The sequence below is a fragment of the Dermacentor andersoni genome, chromosome 7 (assembly GCF_023375885.2).
Source record: "Dermacentor andersoni chromosome 7, qqDerAnde1_hic_scaffold, whole genome shotgun sequence".
Classification (NCBI taxonomy): Eukaryota; Metazoa; Arthropoda; class Arachnida; order Ixodida; family Ixodidae; genus Dermacentor; species Dermacentor andersoni.
This window is the reverse complement of record NC_092820.1, coordinates 73,008,617-73,024,412: the sequence shown is the minus strand read 5'-3', so window position 1 is coordinate 73,024,412 and position 15,796 is coordinate 73,008,617. Positions and strand designations below refer to the sequence as shown.

The window sequence follows — 15,796 nt, the reverse complement described above, 5'->3', positions numbered from 1 at the left end:
CTTGCGTACGCGTTATTTAACACATTGTGCTTATCTCATTCCTTTGAGGAATGATATGCCACGGTCTTACGTCCATGCTGTTCGCGCCCGGAAAGTACTGGGAATAGAGTATATTCTACAGTATATAGTACAGTATAGTATAGTATAGTATAGTATAGTATAGTATAGTATAGTATAGTATAGTATAGTATAGTTCAGTATAGTATATACAGCATATAGTATACAGTACAGTATATTTCACAGTATTATTGAAAAGATAGGCATGCGTTACAGACGGCAATCAACGCCACGGCCAGGCACGTACCCAAGGGGGGGCCCGGGGGGGCCCGGCCCCCCCCCCCCGAAATCAAGTGGCATACCCCCCCCCCCCCTCCCCACCCACGCCACCACTCCTCACACATTCCTAAAGCGCCACCAGATCAATGTTGAGACTTGGCAGCTGTTCATCGGTCAGCATTATGCTGCCTTTCTCACCCCCTTTAGATGGCGGTAGTTATAGGGATCTCTTGTAATGTGAAAGACAGTTTTCTCATAGATTCCGCACCCGCGCGATTAACTCGAGATGCGTTCAGTTGTCACCATCTATTCAACCGTCACGAGGCATAGCTGTTGCTTTTGTTAGTTCAACCTTCTTCGTTTAGGCTGATCCTGGGACCAGGAGAGGGATGCGGCTGTTACTCAGCTGGTCTGTACTCTCATGGAACGAGTTGCGGCGGGAGAAAACGCCAATTCCGTTTAACTTAACCCTTTGCTTCATTATTTCCTTGAATTACGGGTCGCCGCGACGCTGGCAGATGCCTGCAACCATATACACGTGATGGAAATAAAATAATGTGAAAGAGCGTCCATCATGAAACCCTGCAATAACCCTTAAACCCATAAGCAAGATGACTGTCGCCCGTTACCTCGTCTGTCTTTCCCTAATTGTACAGCACTTTTCGTGCAAAATTGGCAACTGGAAACAAAAATCGCAAGGAGTTGAGAAATTAAGCGATCTACTAAGGGAGAGAGCCAAGGCAACAACCAACCTGCAAGCAAAAGCGAATAATAAAAAAGATAACCGTTGTTTATGAGAATATTTATGGATCAACATCTTTTTATTTAAAAAGGAAGTAGAGAAAACGCCGCCGGAAATGGAGAACGATGACTTGTTTTGAATGACGCTTCAACAGTTATCGGTCCAACCGCCTCACGTAGCCACTTCTCTGCTGTGCTTATGTGGGTGTTTTTCTAACCTTTCGCGGTGAGCGCAGTACGCCTAGAATCGCAGAGTCCTGTGCTCTACGCGGTTGTATGGGACTGGCGGCCGCACAGCGTTACGCAGTTCGCGGAACTGTCAAAACTGATCAACAAGGCGAAAATAACTGATATTCGAAACTATAACATGAGAAAGACTGAAGAAGCCGTAAAAAATGAACTAAGCCTGAAATCAGTAAAAAAGAAACCTGGCATAGGACAAACCATGATGTATGCACTAAAAGATAAGAAGGATAATATCATCAGCAATCTCGAAGATATAGTAAAAGCAGCGGAAAAATTCTAAGCTGACCTGTATACAGTACCCAGAGGAGTCACGATACCTCACTTAGAAATAGTAATGAACAGGAAACAGAAACTCTCCTATAACTAGCGATGAGGTCAGAAGGGCCCTGCAAGGCATGAAACGATGAAGAGCGGGAGGAGAAGGTGGAATAACAGTCGATTTAATCAAAGATGGAGGAGACATAATGCTTGGAAAACTGGCGGCTCCTTATACGAAGTGTCTATCGACTGCAAGGATCCCAGAAAACTGGAAGAATGCAGACATTATACTAATCCACAAAAAAGGAGACGTTAAAGAATATAAAAATTATGGGACCATTAGCTTACTCCCAGTATTATATAAAGTATTTACCAAAATAATCTCCAAACACTGGACTGTAGTCAACCAAGAGAACAGGCTCGCTTCAGGAAGAGATACTCTACAATGGATCACATCCATGTCATCAATCAGGTTATCGCGAAATCTGCAGAGTACAATAAGCCTTTCTATGTGGCTTATATAGATTACGAAAAGGCATTTTATTCAGTAGAGATAACAGCAATCGTAGAGGCACTACGTAATCAAGGAGTACAGAACGCTTACGTAAAAAGCTTGGAAAATATTGCTACATGCGTGTGGTATTCGTTTTGAACGAGGCGCGTAGGCGCCATCACTCCAGAAAAGAGGAGGAAGAACGAACTGGGCTCGCGCTGTGAATCTAACCGGTCAGCGCTGCAACCGTTGTTGTAAATATAATCTGTAAATAGTTTCTCGTCTTACTGACTCGTCCTTCGCGTAAGAATATCTACAGAGGTTCTACAGCTACCTTCATTCTACACAAGAAAAGCAAGGAGATACCTATAGAGAAAGGGGTCAGACAGGGAGACACAATTTCTCCAAAGGTATTCGCTGCATGCTTAGAAGAATTCAAGCTATTAAACTGGGAAGGCTTAGGAGTAAAGATCGACGGCAAATATCTCAGCAACCTTCGGTTTGCCGATGACATTGTTCTATTCAACAACAATGCAGACGAGTTACAACAAATGATTGGAGACCTTAACAGAGAGAGTGTAAGAGTGGGGTTGAATATTAATATGCAGAAGATGAAGATAATGATAAATAGCCGGGCAGTCGGCCACTAGAGACTGTAAAGGAGTGCGTTTACCTAGGTCAATTAATCACAGGGAACCCTGATCATGAGAAGGAAATGCACAGAAGAATAAAAATAGGTTGGATCGCATACGGCAGACATTGCCAGCTCCTGACTGGAAGCTTACCAATATTATTGATAAGTAAGGTGTGCAATCAGTGCATTTTGCCAGTGCCGACATATTGGGCAGAGACTTGAGAGCAAGTTAAGGACCGCGCAAAGAGCGATCGAACGAAGATTGCTAGGCATAATGTTAAGAGAGAAAGAGAGCGGTTTGGATCAGAGAGCGGACGGGTATAGACGATATTCTAATTGACATCAAGAGAAAAAAATGTAGCTGGGCAGGCCATGTAATGCGCCGGTTAGATAACCGTTGGACCATTAGGGTTACAGAATGGGTACCAAAGAAGGGAAACGCAATCGAGGACGACAAAACACTAGGTGGAGCGATGAAATCAGGATCCCGGCCACGGCGGCCGCATTTCGATGGGGGCGAAATGCGAAAACACCCGTGTGCTTAGATTTAGGTGCACGTTAAAGAGCCCCAGGTGGTCAAAATTTCCGGAGTCCTCCACTACGGCGTGCCTCATAATCAGAAAGTGGTTTTGGCACGTAAAACCCCAAATATTATTATTATTATTATGAAATCAGGAAATTCGCGGGCGCTAGTTGGAATCGGTTGGCGCAGGACAGGGGTAATTAGAGATCGCAGGGAGAGGCCGTCGTCCTGCAGTGGACATAAAACAAGCTGATGATGATGGTGATGATGATGGAGGTGGTGGGCCCCCCCCCCCCCCCCGAAAAAAAATTCTGGGTACGTGCCTGGCCGCGGCACAAATTCAGCCCCAAAGTGTGCAAATATTTCATGGAGTGCGTTTCTACAACTTGCTTGCGGTTTCGGTCGATTGACGCTCTCTCTTCGTCTATCATTTGTATGGTCATTATACTACTCTTGCTTCTGCCTTTTTCATTGACATGAAATTGGCCGCCGACAGCTGTCCTTTATTCATTTATTATCGTCGAAAGGACAGGCATTCATAACATGCTGCAAGCGCTCTTAACCCGCCTTCCCTGTGTTCAATGATGTCAGCACATGTCTGTACACAGGCACCACTTGATAACGCAGCCTAACTTAGGAAGGGGGCAATAATAAAGCATTTCATAACATGCTACCATACAGAAGCGATTAGAATCCTTAATTATTAAGGTGAAAAAGACTCAAAACTAATTGAGCAAACGGCCGGTCAGGAAGGAGCGTCAGAAAAGAACGCCCGTCCGTTTGTTCACGTATAGGCGTTGTGTCCTCCTCGCCATACGTAGGAACCAACTAGCCTAACGAAAATTAGCGAAGTGCTCAGTATCGTCAGTGGTTCCTGCAGCGCGTCCAATCCGCTTAGATGAGGCGTGCCTTGTCTAGAGATCGCACGACAGCCAGGCACTTTTTAACGCGACAGCGTTAAGGAGCTCGTGTCGCAGAAAAGCCGGTGTCGTCGGTGTCGGCGTCCGCGGCGTTGGCCGTGAGCGAAAAATCCCGGCAGGCAATTCATAAATAAAAACAACTTGCAACATGGGCTGCGTGGGAATCGAACCAGTGTCTACGGAGTGTGAGGCGGAGACGCTACCACTCAGGCACGAATTCGATGCTTCAAAGCGGTTCAAAAGCGCCTCTAGTGAATGCGGTGTTGTCTTAGAAACGTGCCGTAGAAAGTTATACTGCGGTGTATATCGGTAATTATGAGCATGTAACTTACAGAAGTTGCAGTTACACGAGTAGCGAAGTACGTTTCCGCTACACTTCTTCTGCGCTTTCCGCACACGCAGAGCCATCTTGCGGCAAACACAGAAGGCCCCCTCCTCTCAATGTACGGCATTACCCCGACAGGTGGTGCGCCACGCGCGCATTGGGGCTGTGCGGGGACCGGTGCGAGGCGCGTCGCAGCCCCGACTCCCTCTCCCCTCACGACGCTTAGCCATGCTCCCTCACGGGTTGCAGAATCAAGCGTTCTTCCTTTCTTTCTTTAGATCACTATCTATATATCTCTCTGCCCGTGCCGATCACGACGTTTGGCTGGCGTAGATCGTTCCCCCTCCGAGACACCGAGTTCTTTGGTTCGTTCCGCTTGCTCAGGCGCACGTTTCCTTGCCGCGCCGAACGCTGCGTTGCTCGACGCTCACGGCGTGATTGGTGGGTGCGAAGTCCGATGCGGGGCGCCTCGTAAATGATCGCTGCGCCGTAGCGCATTGTCTTACACCCCTTGGCGGGTCGACGGGAACGCTGTCGCGTTTCACTCTTGAAGGCGAAGCTTAAGGGTCCTCCAATTTTTTTCTCAACTAGCTGACTGGTTCTCCTTCTCGACGGGTTCCCTTGTTAGCTTATTTAGTCGCTTGCTTCAGTCACACGGCCGTTTGTCGCGTTCCGTTCGCATTTCTGCCGTCCATTGTGCAGAACCGTTTAAATCCGCTTGTGTACGGAGGAGAACAGGCTCCTTGTAAAGCTTCGCTAGTTTCCGCTCTTATGTCTTGTTGCTCCTCCAGACGATTCCGGAGCGTCGCGTCAGTCCCACACCGAGAAGGGTTCCCACACCTAGAACGACTGCGACGAGCGCTACGCCACCGGCAATGATGACGTTGCCCAGGAGAACAACCCCCACGGGTAAGTCTCTGCGGAGAAAGTTCAGGACGTCTATACTCCGTTTCGTACATTGTAGCTGCTTCCACAGACAATGGCCTGCCTATCTGACCACGCTACTATAGTAGTGAGGTCAGATACAAATCTTACTTCCGGCGACTCACAATGCAGTTTGTTTTTAAATCTGCAGAGCTCCATACAGAATAACTACTTCATATATCACAACTGCGATTTGTGGCCGCAATGTTACGTCAAATCATTTATCATTTGTGCACTTTGTGCTCCCGTTATGCGGCGTACTATCTTTTGGTCGCGAGCGCGAGTGGTGCGATGGGGCCGCTGCTCGCACGAACGTGTCACTCTGTCACCCTGTTCGTTTGGTGGTAAATGGCCTCAGAGCACCGAGCTCCTCTCTCGCGCTTCCTCCTGGGCAAGCTGCGCCATCTAGCGGTGCCACCACGAGGGTGCGCGAGAACGCTCGCAATTGTTACCTGACGCTAAACCGTCGGGCTGTAGTTCAATTCCGCCCAGCACACCGAGAAGTTAAAATGATTTTTTCTTTTCATTCAACGGAGGCGTGGAAAAGTTACATACATACATACATACATACATACATACATACATACATACATACATAAATACATACATACATACATACATACATACATACATACATACATACATACATACATACATACATACATACATACATACTATCGCAAAGCAGGTGAACTTCGGCGAGAGTGCTAATTGCGTTAATGCAACATCTCGCAGCCACTCCGGCAACGACGACGTCTCAGCCTCCTCCGCTGCTCTGCTCTGTCGGCTCGCCGGCAGCAGCCATCCACCCGCTGTACCCGCCGGACAGGTCGTGCGACATCGTCTTCTTCACGCACGTGCGGGTCAAGAACAACACGGTGCAGCCAGTGCTTGGCAAGATCATCTTTCCGACGTTCAAGAACGTCTGCGCCACATACAGGGACACCACCTGCGGCCTGTCCTTCGACGTGAAGTAGGTCGCTCAGCGCGCGTGCCGGGTACAAGAAGGCGGTATAATACAATGCTCGCTGAAAGGGGTCCCCTTATCACGCATGCTGCGAGTGCTCGATAGGAAATTTTGGTTAACCGCTGACCGTTGTGAAGCGCAGTCTATGGAGCGATTTGGCGGATGCTTTCGTTTTTAAATTGCATCAGTAATTGTGGGAGATAGAAGAGGCTGTGTTACCCCGAGGTCATTGCTACCAGGAGGCGCACTTCCATACCAACACTGACCCCCGTATTCTTAAACACGCCTTCACTTGAAGCTTCTCCTCGACTCAGCCAAGTCGAGGCGACGGGGCTTCCTTCACTCAAGGCGCCGTTACGTTTCATGAACGCTACTTCACCTTTCCTCCGCGAAGGAACGCCTTGAAAATGCGCCCTCGACTTAAGTGAAGTGTATCGACCGAGAAAAGCGTCTGATATCGAGACTATTCTTCAATGTGCTTATTAAAAGTCCCATTATTTAAGACAAATGTGTTTCAGTTCATTCGTCCTCCTAATCAAACAACTACACGGCGCAATGCCCAACTTTAGCTCGGCAACGCTGCCACTGTGAGCGTTCGACTGATAGAGCAAGCGGGAGCTGTGTTTGAGGTCTGGCAACAATCGCATCCCAACAGCTGAGAGCATGGCGCATGGCTGAGAAGCAAGATAATTTGCGCCGGCATTTGTCCGCTGCTCTTTGTTTCCTAGTGTTTTATTGGTGACTGACGTTGCGGTTGTTAATCGCGGTTATGATGGGTGATTTCGTGCTTGTGCGTATGGTGACCGAGCCTGAATGATTTCTGAGGCCACAGATGGAACGGCCGATGGGCAGCTTTGTTTACCTTCAAGGCCGAGCGGTGCTGTGAGTTTGCTGAAAGCAACTACAGGACAGAAAATATGGGTGAGTGAGCCATTTTTTCATGAAGCACCGTATGTCAGTGCGGTTTTCTTGAGGTTGCCGCTGCGCTGTCGATAAGCCGCTTCCGATGTGCACAAGCATGATTGACTCCAGTGGCTCATGCTGCGGGCTTTAATTAGTACCTAAAACATATTAGAGGCAGCATAAGCTTGTGCAAAACATATATATATCTCTTTTGCTAATGGGAACTTGTGGCAGATTCGGCACGCAAATCTGTTGTTGGTTTCGCTTTTTTAAACGGGAATGTAGAAGGTATGGATCGGTGCCTGCATCCAACGATCATTCCAGTATCGCGTATGAAATCTTTCGGTAGAGGAGAAGCAGTTATAGTATACATGTGGCAGAATGCGTATATGGTTGAGTGCGTAGCTCCGGCAGGTTAAAAAAAAAAGCGCCTTTTGAGTCCTGTACTTTGTTTTATAAGCCGTGATAGTCAGTCGGCTTGCTCAACTTGTAGCACATATGGTCAACGAACCAGCACTGGTGCCTGCATTTCCTGTGCTTTCTCACTTCACATATGCGCTACGCTATGTTTTAATCTTCCGAAAGTTCACTTGTCAATACTTCATCACCGCCATTTGTTTTTTCGTCCTACCTTTTTCAGTGTGCTATGTGGTAGCAGCTGATGCGCGTTCCATAAACTGTGCTTTCAAGTTCACGCAATTTCGACATGTTTTTAGTTCTGCTACGTCTTTTCATTTCCGTTGCTTAGATATATTGAATTTACTTAGCGCGCGAGCGCCCTGTCTACATAAAAGTTTTGGCATTCTGGTGCAGGATGTGGGCTTTGGAAGGACCAGCTGATGAAAAAATCAACGCCTGTGCTGCACAGTAAGGCTTCTGGCAGACCTGAAAGCATCGATAGATATGGTGCCTGCCTGTTAAAATTGCAGCAGCTCGCTTCCCTGAAAGCTAGGCGCTGAAGAAGTACTTGACTAACCTACCCGGTGCTTATTTTCATAAACTTTGTAAAAATATTCATATGTGTCCCCACATTCGCAAAATGGCGAAATGGACACCGTGTTATTTAGAACCACAAAAATGAAACAGCCATGTCATAATGAAATCAAACTAATTGTTTATTCCCATTCAGCTGTCATATAATTTTTGTTTTAAATAGCATGAATATGATGGACGAAGTCATCAGTTGCCCGTGGTGCGTTGCAGCTGCGACAGGAGCTTTTTGCTGCCCACAATTTGTGATGCAACACTTTCGTAGCATTTGTAGCCAGCACTTCAGTATTTAGTGGCATGCTGAAGCTACTTTAGCATGGATTCTAGAAGAGTTGACTGTTGGGCTAGTTGGTCGTCCATATTTGAAGTAGTAGCTAGCGCTTGTGTCTGTGGTTTTTTTGCGCTAAGCTACTACTTCAAATACTTTAGCATGACCCAGTGTAGATTAAAAATATGCCATAGTTTTGATGGTTGATCTCAGGTTTTCTGAAATAACGGTTGTAATGCGCTCTATACTGTATTTTTCAGCATTGTCAGTGTGACAGTCTGCATCACCATTTGGCCTATTTTGGGATCCCACAAGACACGCTGCTACCCTGGGTGTTGTACCTCGGTCAATAGCTGAAATTCTGCAAGCCCCATCGAAGCCAACTGTCATCCGCATCCAATGGAAGAAACTCATTGTTCGGGTTGTCATAATTTACCTTAAGCTGAAGCTAGAAGCAGGGTAGAAACAGCATATATTCTAAAAGAATTTACCACTGCATGCCATCGGGTGGCTACACCCAACAGGCTACTGTCTTGAACAGAGATGGTGTTTTATCCTAGAATATCTTTGTCAGCAGTACTACTCCTTCTGTTTATATCCTTGGAAACAAACAAGGAAGACTCCAAAGGCAACATAGGAGAAATTACTGGTACTTACTAATTGAAATAAAGAAATGACAAATTAATGGCAATGAAAGTGGATGAGAAAACAACTTGCCATAGGCGTGCGATGCTCTAACCAATTGTGCTACCGCGGCGCCGTTTTCCCATCCACTTTTTGTGTATTTATATTTTACTACTAGAACGAACTACTACTACTACTAGAACTAGATCATTCCCCACCTGCAGCAAGTTGTTTTTTCATTCACTTTCATTGATATTAATTTATAATTTCTTTAATTCAATTAGTAAGCACAAGTAATTTTCCCTATGTTGTCTTTGGTGATTTTGCTTGTTGGCTTCTCAAGATATGATTATTAAAAATCGCGTCCCTCGGTTAACCCCCTTTCTTAATTCTCCTTCACTACTGCTTCTGTTTGTAGGATAAGCGTTCACGCTTTATTGCATACTATCAAAGTACAAAAAGGCGAGAATAATGTTAATTTATTATTTTAGAAAAAAATTGGCACTTGAATTGACCAGAAATTATTAAGGGGTACATACTGTCTTAATAAATATGACTGAAGAAAGGACATCTGGATGAAAAATACAATGACTTCAGCTACAACGTGCCTATGAAGGCAAATCCATGCAGTCAAACTGCTTTTAGTGGTGATGTTTGAGCTGGCAGGATGTCAGAAAAGTGATAGATGTCTTAAGCAGAATATTTCGACGGCTATTATAGTGCAGCAGGACATTAACTGGACCTCTCCTCTACTTGCACAACAGTGCAAGCGCAGCATACACAGCACAGTTGGAAATGCAGTTGCTCTTCGTGCGTGTGTTGGCAACCGGGTTCCTGCATAAGAGAAAAGGTTGGTAATTAACATAGAATGACTTTAAAAAAGGTCCATGAAAACTAGCTTAGGTATTGTATTCGTTGTCTTTAGTTTACATTTCGTAATAATGCATTCGTTTAAGAATTTTGTGTTCTAGAGCGCGATTTTTTACATTATTTAGCTCATACTGTTTTTATTTATTTTTATTTGCAAAGAAACATTTTTCAGCTAGTCTACCGCTTGCTCAGCAAGACCGAGAACAGCGATATAACACTTACATAATGCACCCTATAGAGAGCTGGGATGTTCGCAATAAAGGTGTGCGATATATATCTGCTACCACTTGCTAGCACTGTCTGTATTAGGAGCTGTCACTACACTGCTACACCTTTATTTATCGGAATAAAAAATAATGTGATGGACAAAAACTCTACTTTGTTGTACTGTTATTCTGTCTCTTTTATTCGAACAAAACATTACATTAACCTGTGTGTACGTGCAGGTATAATTCTGAATGCAATTTCATAGTTGGTGACTTCCTTGTTGAGCTCGGATCTTCAAAGGGATGACAAGCTAATTAAACTGAATGGTTTGAAGCAAGGATTACGTAATTATTGCTTATGACTTTAAATTGCACCAACTGCACACGGCCAGCGCGAAATTACAGTACATTTCTTATCTTCATTAGCGCAACTAGCCATATCAAATTAAAGAAAATTGCAAAAATTAAAGGGAGCGCACCTGCTCGCTTACAGAGATGCTCGCTTTGCTGCGGTGTGCTTCGCCGTCCTTGGATTAGCGCAGGCAGTGGTGATCTGCCCGAGTAAAAACAGCGCCGACGGGGCGACTGCCGGCGCTGGCGCACGCAACACACGCACACAGGCAATACACGCACTAATAACAGGAATCTTCGCAGCTGTTTTCTTTTTACAAGTTCGAAGTCCGCCGCAGTTATGTATCGCGCCGTGCTTGAACTGATGCGGCTTTCTACGATGAGTCGCGAGAAACACATGAATGCACTGACGCCGATAGTAGTTTCGGAGCACTGGCACGAAGAATACCCGTATGCAGGTCATCAACTGGCTCTTGCACGGAGTAAGACGACAGTCACTGCACAAGCTCGCAGTCTTCTTGCCAGGACGACCGATCTGTCTCGGCGCTGCAGTGGAACGATTTCGTTGCCGATGCACTCCAGACGACTGCAACAGTTCCTAAAACGTAGCCCTTGAGAATGCGCAGCACGGTTAAACCAAGAAAAGCTACGGAGGTAACTGGCGTCCATCGGAAAAAGCTGACGAGGCGGGCGACAGATCGCAAGGCAGCCATGTTTACGCACTAACTTCACTCGAGGAGCGATTCAAGGTAGCTACGACGTTACCTTGAGATTCTCGAGTAAAGCGCTCGAGCTTTCCTTCACTCAAGGCGCGTTTCAAGTGGAGGGCGATTTGTGAAATGAAAAACCGCCCTCAAGGAGCATTTCGAGTGGAGGGTCAAGTCGAGGTGCGTTTGTGAATACGGGGGTGACACTCACTTCCTTCAGAACACGGACGCACTCTTCCAAGCACTTTTCCTTCCCTACCCTCTCCCACAGCGGTACCTAAGGACCACGTCACGTTTGCGTCACTGGACTCAGTTTGCTTTCTTTTTTCTTTATGTTTTTTGTTCTTTATTTCTTCGCGGTGCGCTCGCACTGGCGGTTTTACGCGTTGTTTATTGGAGAATGCACTGAGCCCACATGCCATAATAGGGGACGTGGCGTTTATGATGGCGAGACCTTTATGCGTGAGACCATGATTCGCAAAGAGGGGGTGCAGCTCTCGAGAAGGAAGGCGCATAAAGAGCACTTTGAAACACAATAGCGGCGCAACAAAACGGGGACAAAGGAGGGACAGACAACGCTTGTGTTGTCTGTTCCTTCTTTGTCCCCGTTTCGTTGCGCACTTAATATGACTCAATACACACTCGTCTAGCTGTCAGTGCTTCTGAACCTTTTGAACCTTCAGCTATCGGTCATTACACGCCAAACGCACCAACCGAGCACAGAAACTTCACCCATCCCTTTAATTATGAGCACTTAATATGTCTAGAGAAACGAATTCCCAATATAATTTGTGCGAGACAAATTTCTTGTGTGCCTGAGCCCCGCTTCACTGGCACCCTTAAGAGCAAAAAATAAAAATAAATAAACATCTTATGAAATTTATACTCAATTAAATGAAAATTAAAACTTTATTCAATGCCATAGAAAGGTTGTGCTTTACTATGAATTCTGCAACGTGCAGGCTCCGCCATTAATTTTAATATGTTTATATAGTGGCTACCAAAGCCAATTTTTGAAAATTTTCAACTGTTTATGAAAACTAAGTGTATTAGCAGCTGCTTTTTGTAAATATTCTTGGAAATCATGCGACTAAATATTGTGCTAAAATATTTTTGCATGCATCAAGCACGAAATATTGAAGAAAATGGTCCCTACTTAAAAAAAAATTGTATTTTGTCACGTATTCAGCCGTAGATTATGCATCGAGGTATTCAACCTAAAAATATGAGAGGTTGCGTGTCTCACTGAAGGGTGCCTAAGAATTGGTTTCGGAAAGCTCATTCCGAGTAATTGTTGTTTTTAGCAGACAGTATATATATTGTGAGCATTATTCATACGCTTCATATTCTCACCTGTACACAGTGGCGTAGCAACAGGGGGGGCCGGGGGGCCGTGGGCCCCGGGTGCAAGGGTCCAGTGGGGGGGGGGGGTGTCATACGCCTGAAGACAACCCTCTTTCCGCCGGCTTGACTGGGCGCAAATGGCAAAGAATGCTCCAGTATCCAGTAGCCCGAGCTCATGTACCCGATGCGTTGCGCCGCAGAATTGTCGGCTGCAGCTCTATCCAACACCCCACGAAACAATTGCACGAATGTTCGGGCTAAAAAATTTAATTCGCAAAATGGTCACTAAACTATTCGCCTTAGCGGAACGTTTCATGTGGGGTGCGCTCGTGCTGTGCGTTCATGCTGGGAGCAGGAGTCGCTAAACATACAGTGAGGCGCTGTAAGGCGTTGGGGCTCTTGGGTACCTCTTGCGTTCAGAACGCGAAGCGAAGACGAACAAAGACAGCAGCAAGAGGGCGTTCAACCAGCGCGCCCGGCGCTCGCGTTTACGGCGAAGCGTTCGTTGAGAGCGACGTTGCATAAGTGGGGCCGTCAAAAGTCGCGAATGGGATTCTCTGGATCGTCTTCAGACTCGGTTCGGCCGAAGAGTTTGGCGGCGTATGACTCGACAGGCTGTAGTCGCGGGCCCGCCGCGATGTCCGGCTCGCTTTTACTTCCCCTATCCCGCTCGCTCCGAGAAGCCGCTGCGAAACCTGCCGTTATGTTTCACACTTTCCTTCTTACCCTCGAAAGTTTCAGAAAACTTGTTGTTGTGTGACTTCATGTCACAAGTACAGTGTCTGTTTCAGCTGCACAGAATTTTATAAAAAGAAAGGTGAATTTTGTAAGGATATTTCCGATTGAGATTCTATGAAGTTGTCTTTTTGTGATTACTAGGAACTCGGTAGCGCGAAAAATATGGCAGATAAGTAATAACCATATCCTTAATAATTCCATAATTAGTACTTATAGAGGAAGCACTTCAATTCGAGAATTTAGGACTTAAAGTCATATTATTAACTCAACAAAAACTACTTAGTCAAAACCGTTTTGGGTGCTACAACCTACAGTACTTTGGCACTGCGGGCGACGCCCAGTATATGGTAGCAGCGAAAGAAATACGAAATAGTGGACCAGTGACGTACGTTGATCCCTCAACCCTCTCCACTGCGAGTGCAGACCAACAGGTTTCGCTGGCACGGGCTTCATCGCGGTCTTCTTTTTTTTTTTATGGTGACGCCAAGAATCGACGCGAAGCGTTGCTCTAATCTGTTCCCAATCTTCTGGTGGTACCGCGGCTCGGATAATCACGTTTGTCCGTATAGCAGCAAATAAAACAAGGCTTTATTGATCAAAATGAAGAGAACTAGTAATTGTCATAGCATTGGCGCCCGCGCAGCAGGGAGGCAGTTGGCGTTTTCCGTTTTTCTAATATGGTGGGGAGATCAGCGTCACTGAGACACAATTTAATTCTCGTTTTCGTTCAGGGCTGCCCACAGCCAAAATACTGCGGGCCATAGTACCTACGACGATTTTTGTGAAGTTGTTGTTGGGCAAGATATGAATGTCGGCCTTCAATTTTGCAAATGCAATGTTCCCGTTAAAATTGGTAATTAAAACTTTACAAAAAATGTTTTTTTTTTTTTCGTGTGACGTGAGCCGTATTTGCCACGATGCCGCATTTGTACTGGTTGTCAAGCCTTACAGCCCGACAGAAGATGTGCACATGCGCTTATCACAAGTTATCAGTGCAGCACCCTGTGTTATTTGGTGCAGAAAAAACTGCGTGTATTGGCTTCGAGCTCCACCCCTGTAAAGCTGGCGCCACCGTCGGCGTGACGTGCTATTAGGGATCACGTGGAAATAGCGGCCGCGTCGGCTGCTTCGGGAGCGCCGAAGCGAGCTGGAAACAACAGTTTAAGTTCCCTCCTACGCTGCGGTCTTCATTTAGTGGCGAGATTTTCCCGCTTCGAGTGTCTCCTTTACAACGATTGAAAACATTACAATAGGTAGTGGCTGCCTTTGAAGGCGCGCAACATGGTAGGCTACTGCTCAGTGCCGCAGTGCCGGACGCACGCAACGGAGCCCGGTGTCATCCTTATTCATACGTAGCCGCAGGAAAAGAAGCTGCGTGAAGCTTGGCTCGCGAAACATAAAACCGGCAAACAGTCATCGGCTAATACTCGGGTATGCAGCAAGCGCAGACGCGAGGAAGATTTATGCCACAGCGCCGGGTCTGCGATGTTCGAAAAACGCGCCCTGAGACGCTCGCCCGAGTCCGCTGCCCGACTAATGTCATGACGGTTTGGTTTATGAACATTTCGATGCTATAGATACTGGCAAGTTCACTGGAGTGGAAAGAGAGCGGTAAGAAGCACATTTAAAAAAAAGCATGGCATATGGTCATGTTTGTGTTATGAAATAATGCACTGGATTACAAAAAACGAAGCAGCAGGAAATCACACACTGAGGACACCGATAAACATATAGTCCGACGCAACTCGAGAAATAATATCGAAACGTCCAAGAATTTAGAAAAAAAAGATTCAATCGTCGCGATGGCACATCACAGTCGCCGTAGATATAGGCGTCGAAGTCTTTACAACGAAATTATTTTTGAACAGCTCTGATGGCGCACACGCAACAGTGGTTGCTTGTATATTGTCAAATGCTCATATTCTGCGGCCTAAAGCTCATGGCACGGTGCGAAAACGCGCACGCGGCGAAAGCGAAACAGGGCGCGGACAAGCATGCAGACGCGCTGTCGGTCGCTGCGAAGCTGTGCGATCGCTGCATTGAGGCTTCATTCTATTACGCTCCATTTAGTTATACCAACACTATAAGAACATATTTCACATAGTTTGCTCTCAGCGTTTGCCTACCTTTCTCGCAAGAAGCCGGTTCGGGAGACTCCATTGCTGCAATTGCGCACAGTGGCGTTCACATTACGTATTCGCTAAAGAAATAGCGTCTGTAAACGATTCTGTGCTTTCAGTTTGCCCAATATTTTTATTTAGACAGTAAAAACCTTCTCTCGTTTCGAAAGTACTCACAGAAATGTCCGGGAGAGCTCCCGCGTGGTGTTTTTACTGAGCACTGACAGCAAAACCTATGAGGAGCGCGCCGTGTGATCCCTCAAACTACGCCAGCGAGGCGCTTCCGATAGATGGCGACTCCGTAACTGCTCGCCGCCAATACCTGCTGCATTCGCGATCTCTGGGAAAGAAAGCGAAGGAGAAGGGGA

General features: G+C 46.3%; 1 protein-coding gene across 1 annotated transcript in view; it reads left to right on the top strand.

Annotated features, from left to right (window-relative positions):
* Positions 1–15,796, top strand: part of LOC129385850 (uncharacterized) — a 32,810-nt gene that overhangs the window by 2,850 nt on the left and 14,164 nt on the right. Inside the window, exons 2-3 of the mRNA XM_072289477.1 lie at positions 5,208–5,325; positions 6,076–6,313. Of these exons, the coding sequence (XP_072145578.1) occupies positions 5,292–5,325; positions 6,076–6,313 (272 nt within the window). The 5' untranslated portion in view covers positions 5,208–5,291. The remainder of the gene's footprint in view (positions 1–5,207; positions 5,326–6,075; positions 6,314–15,796) is intronic.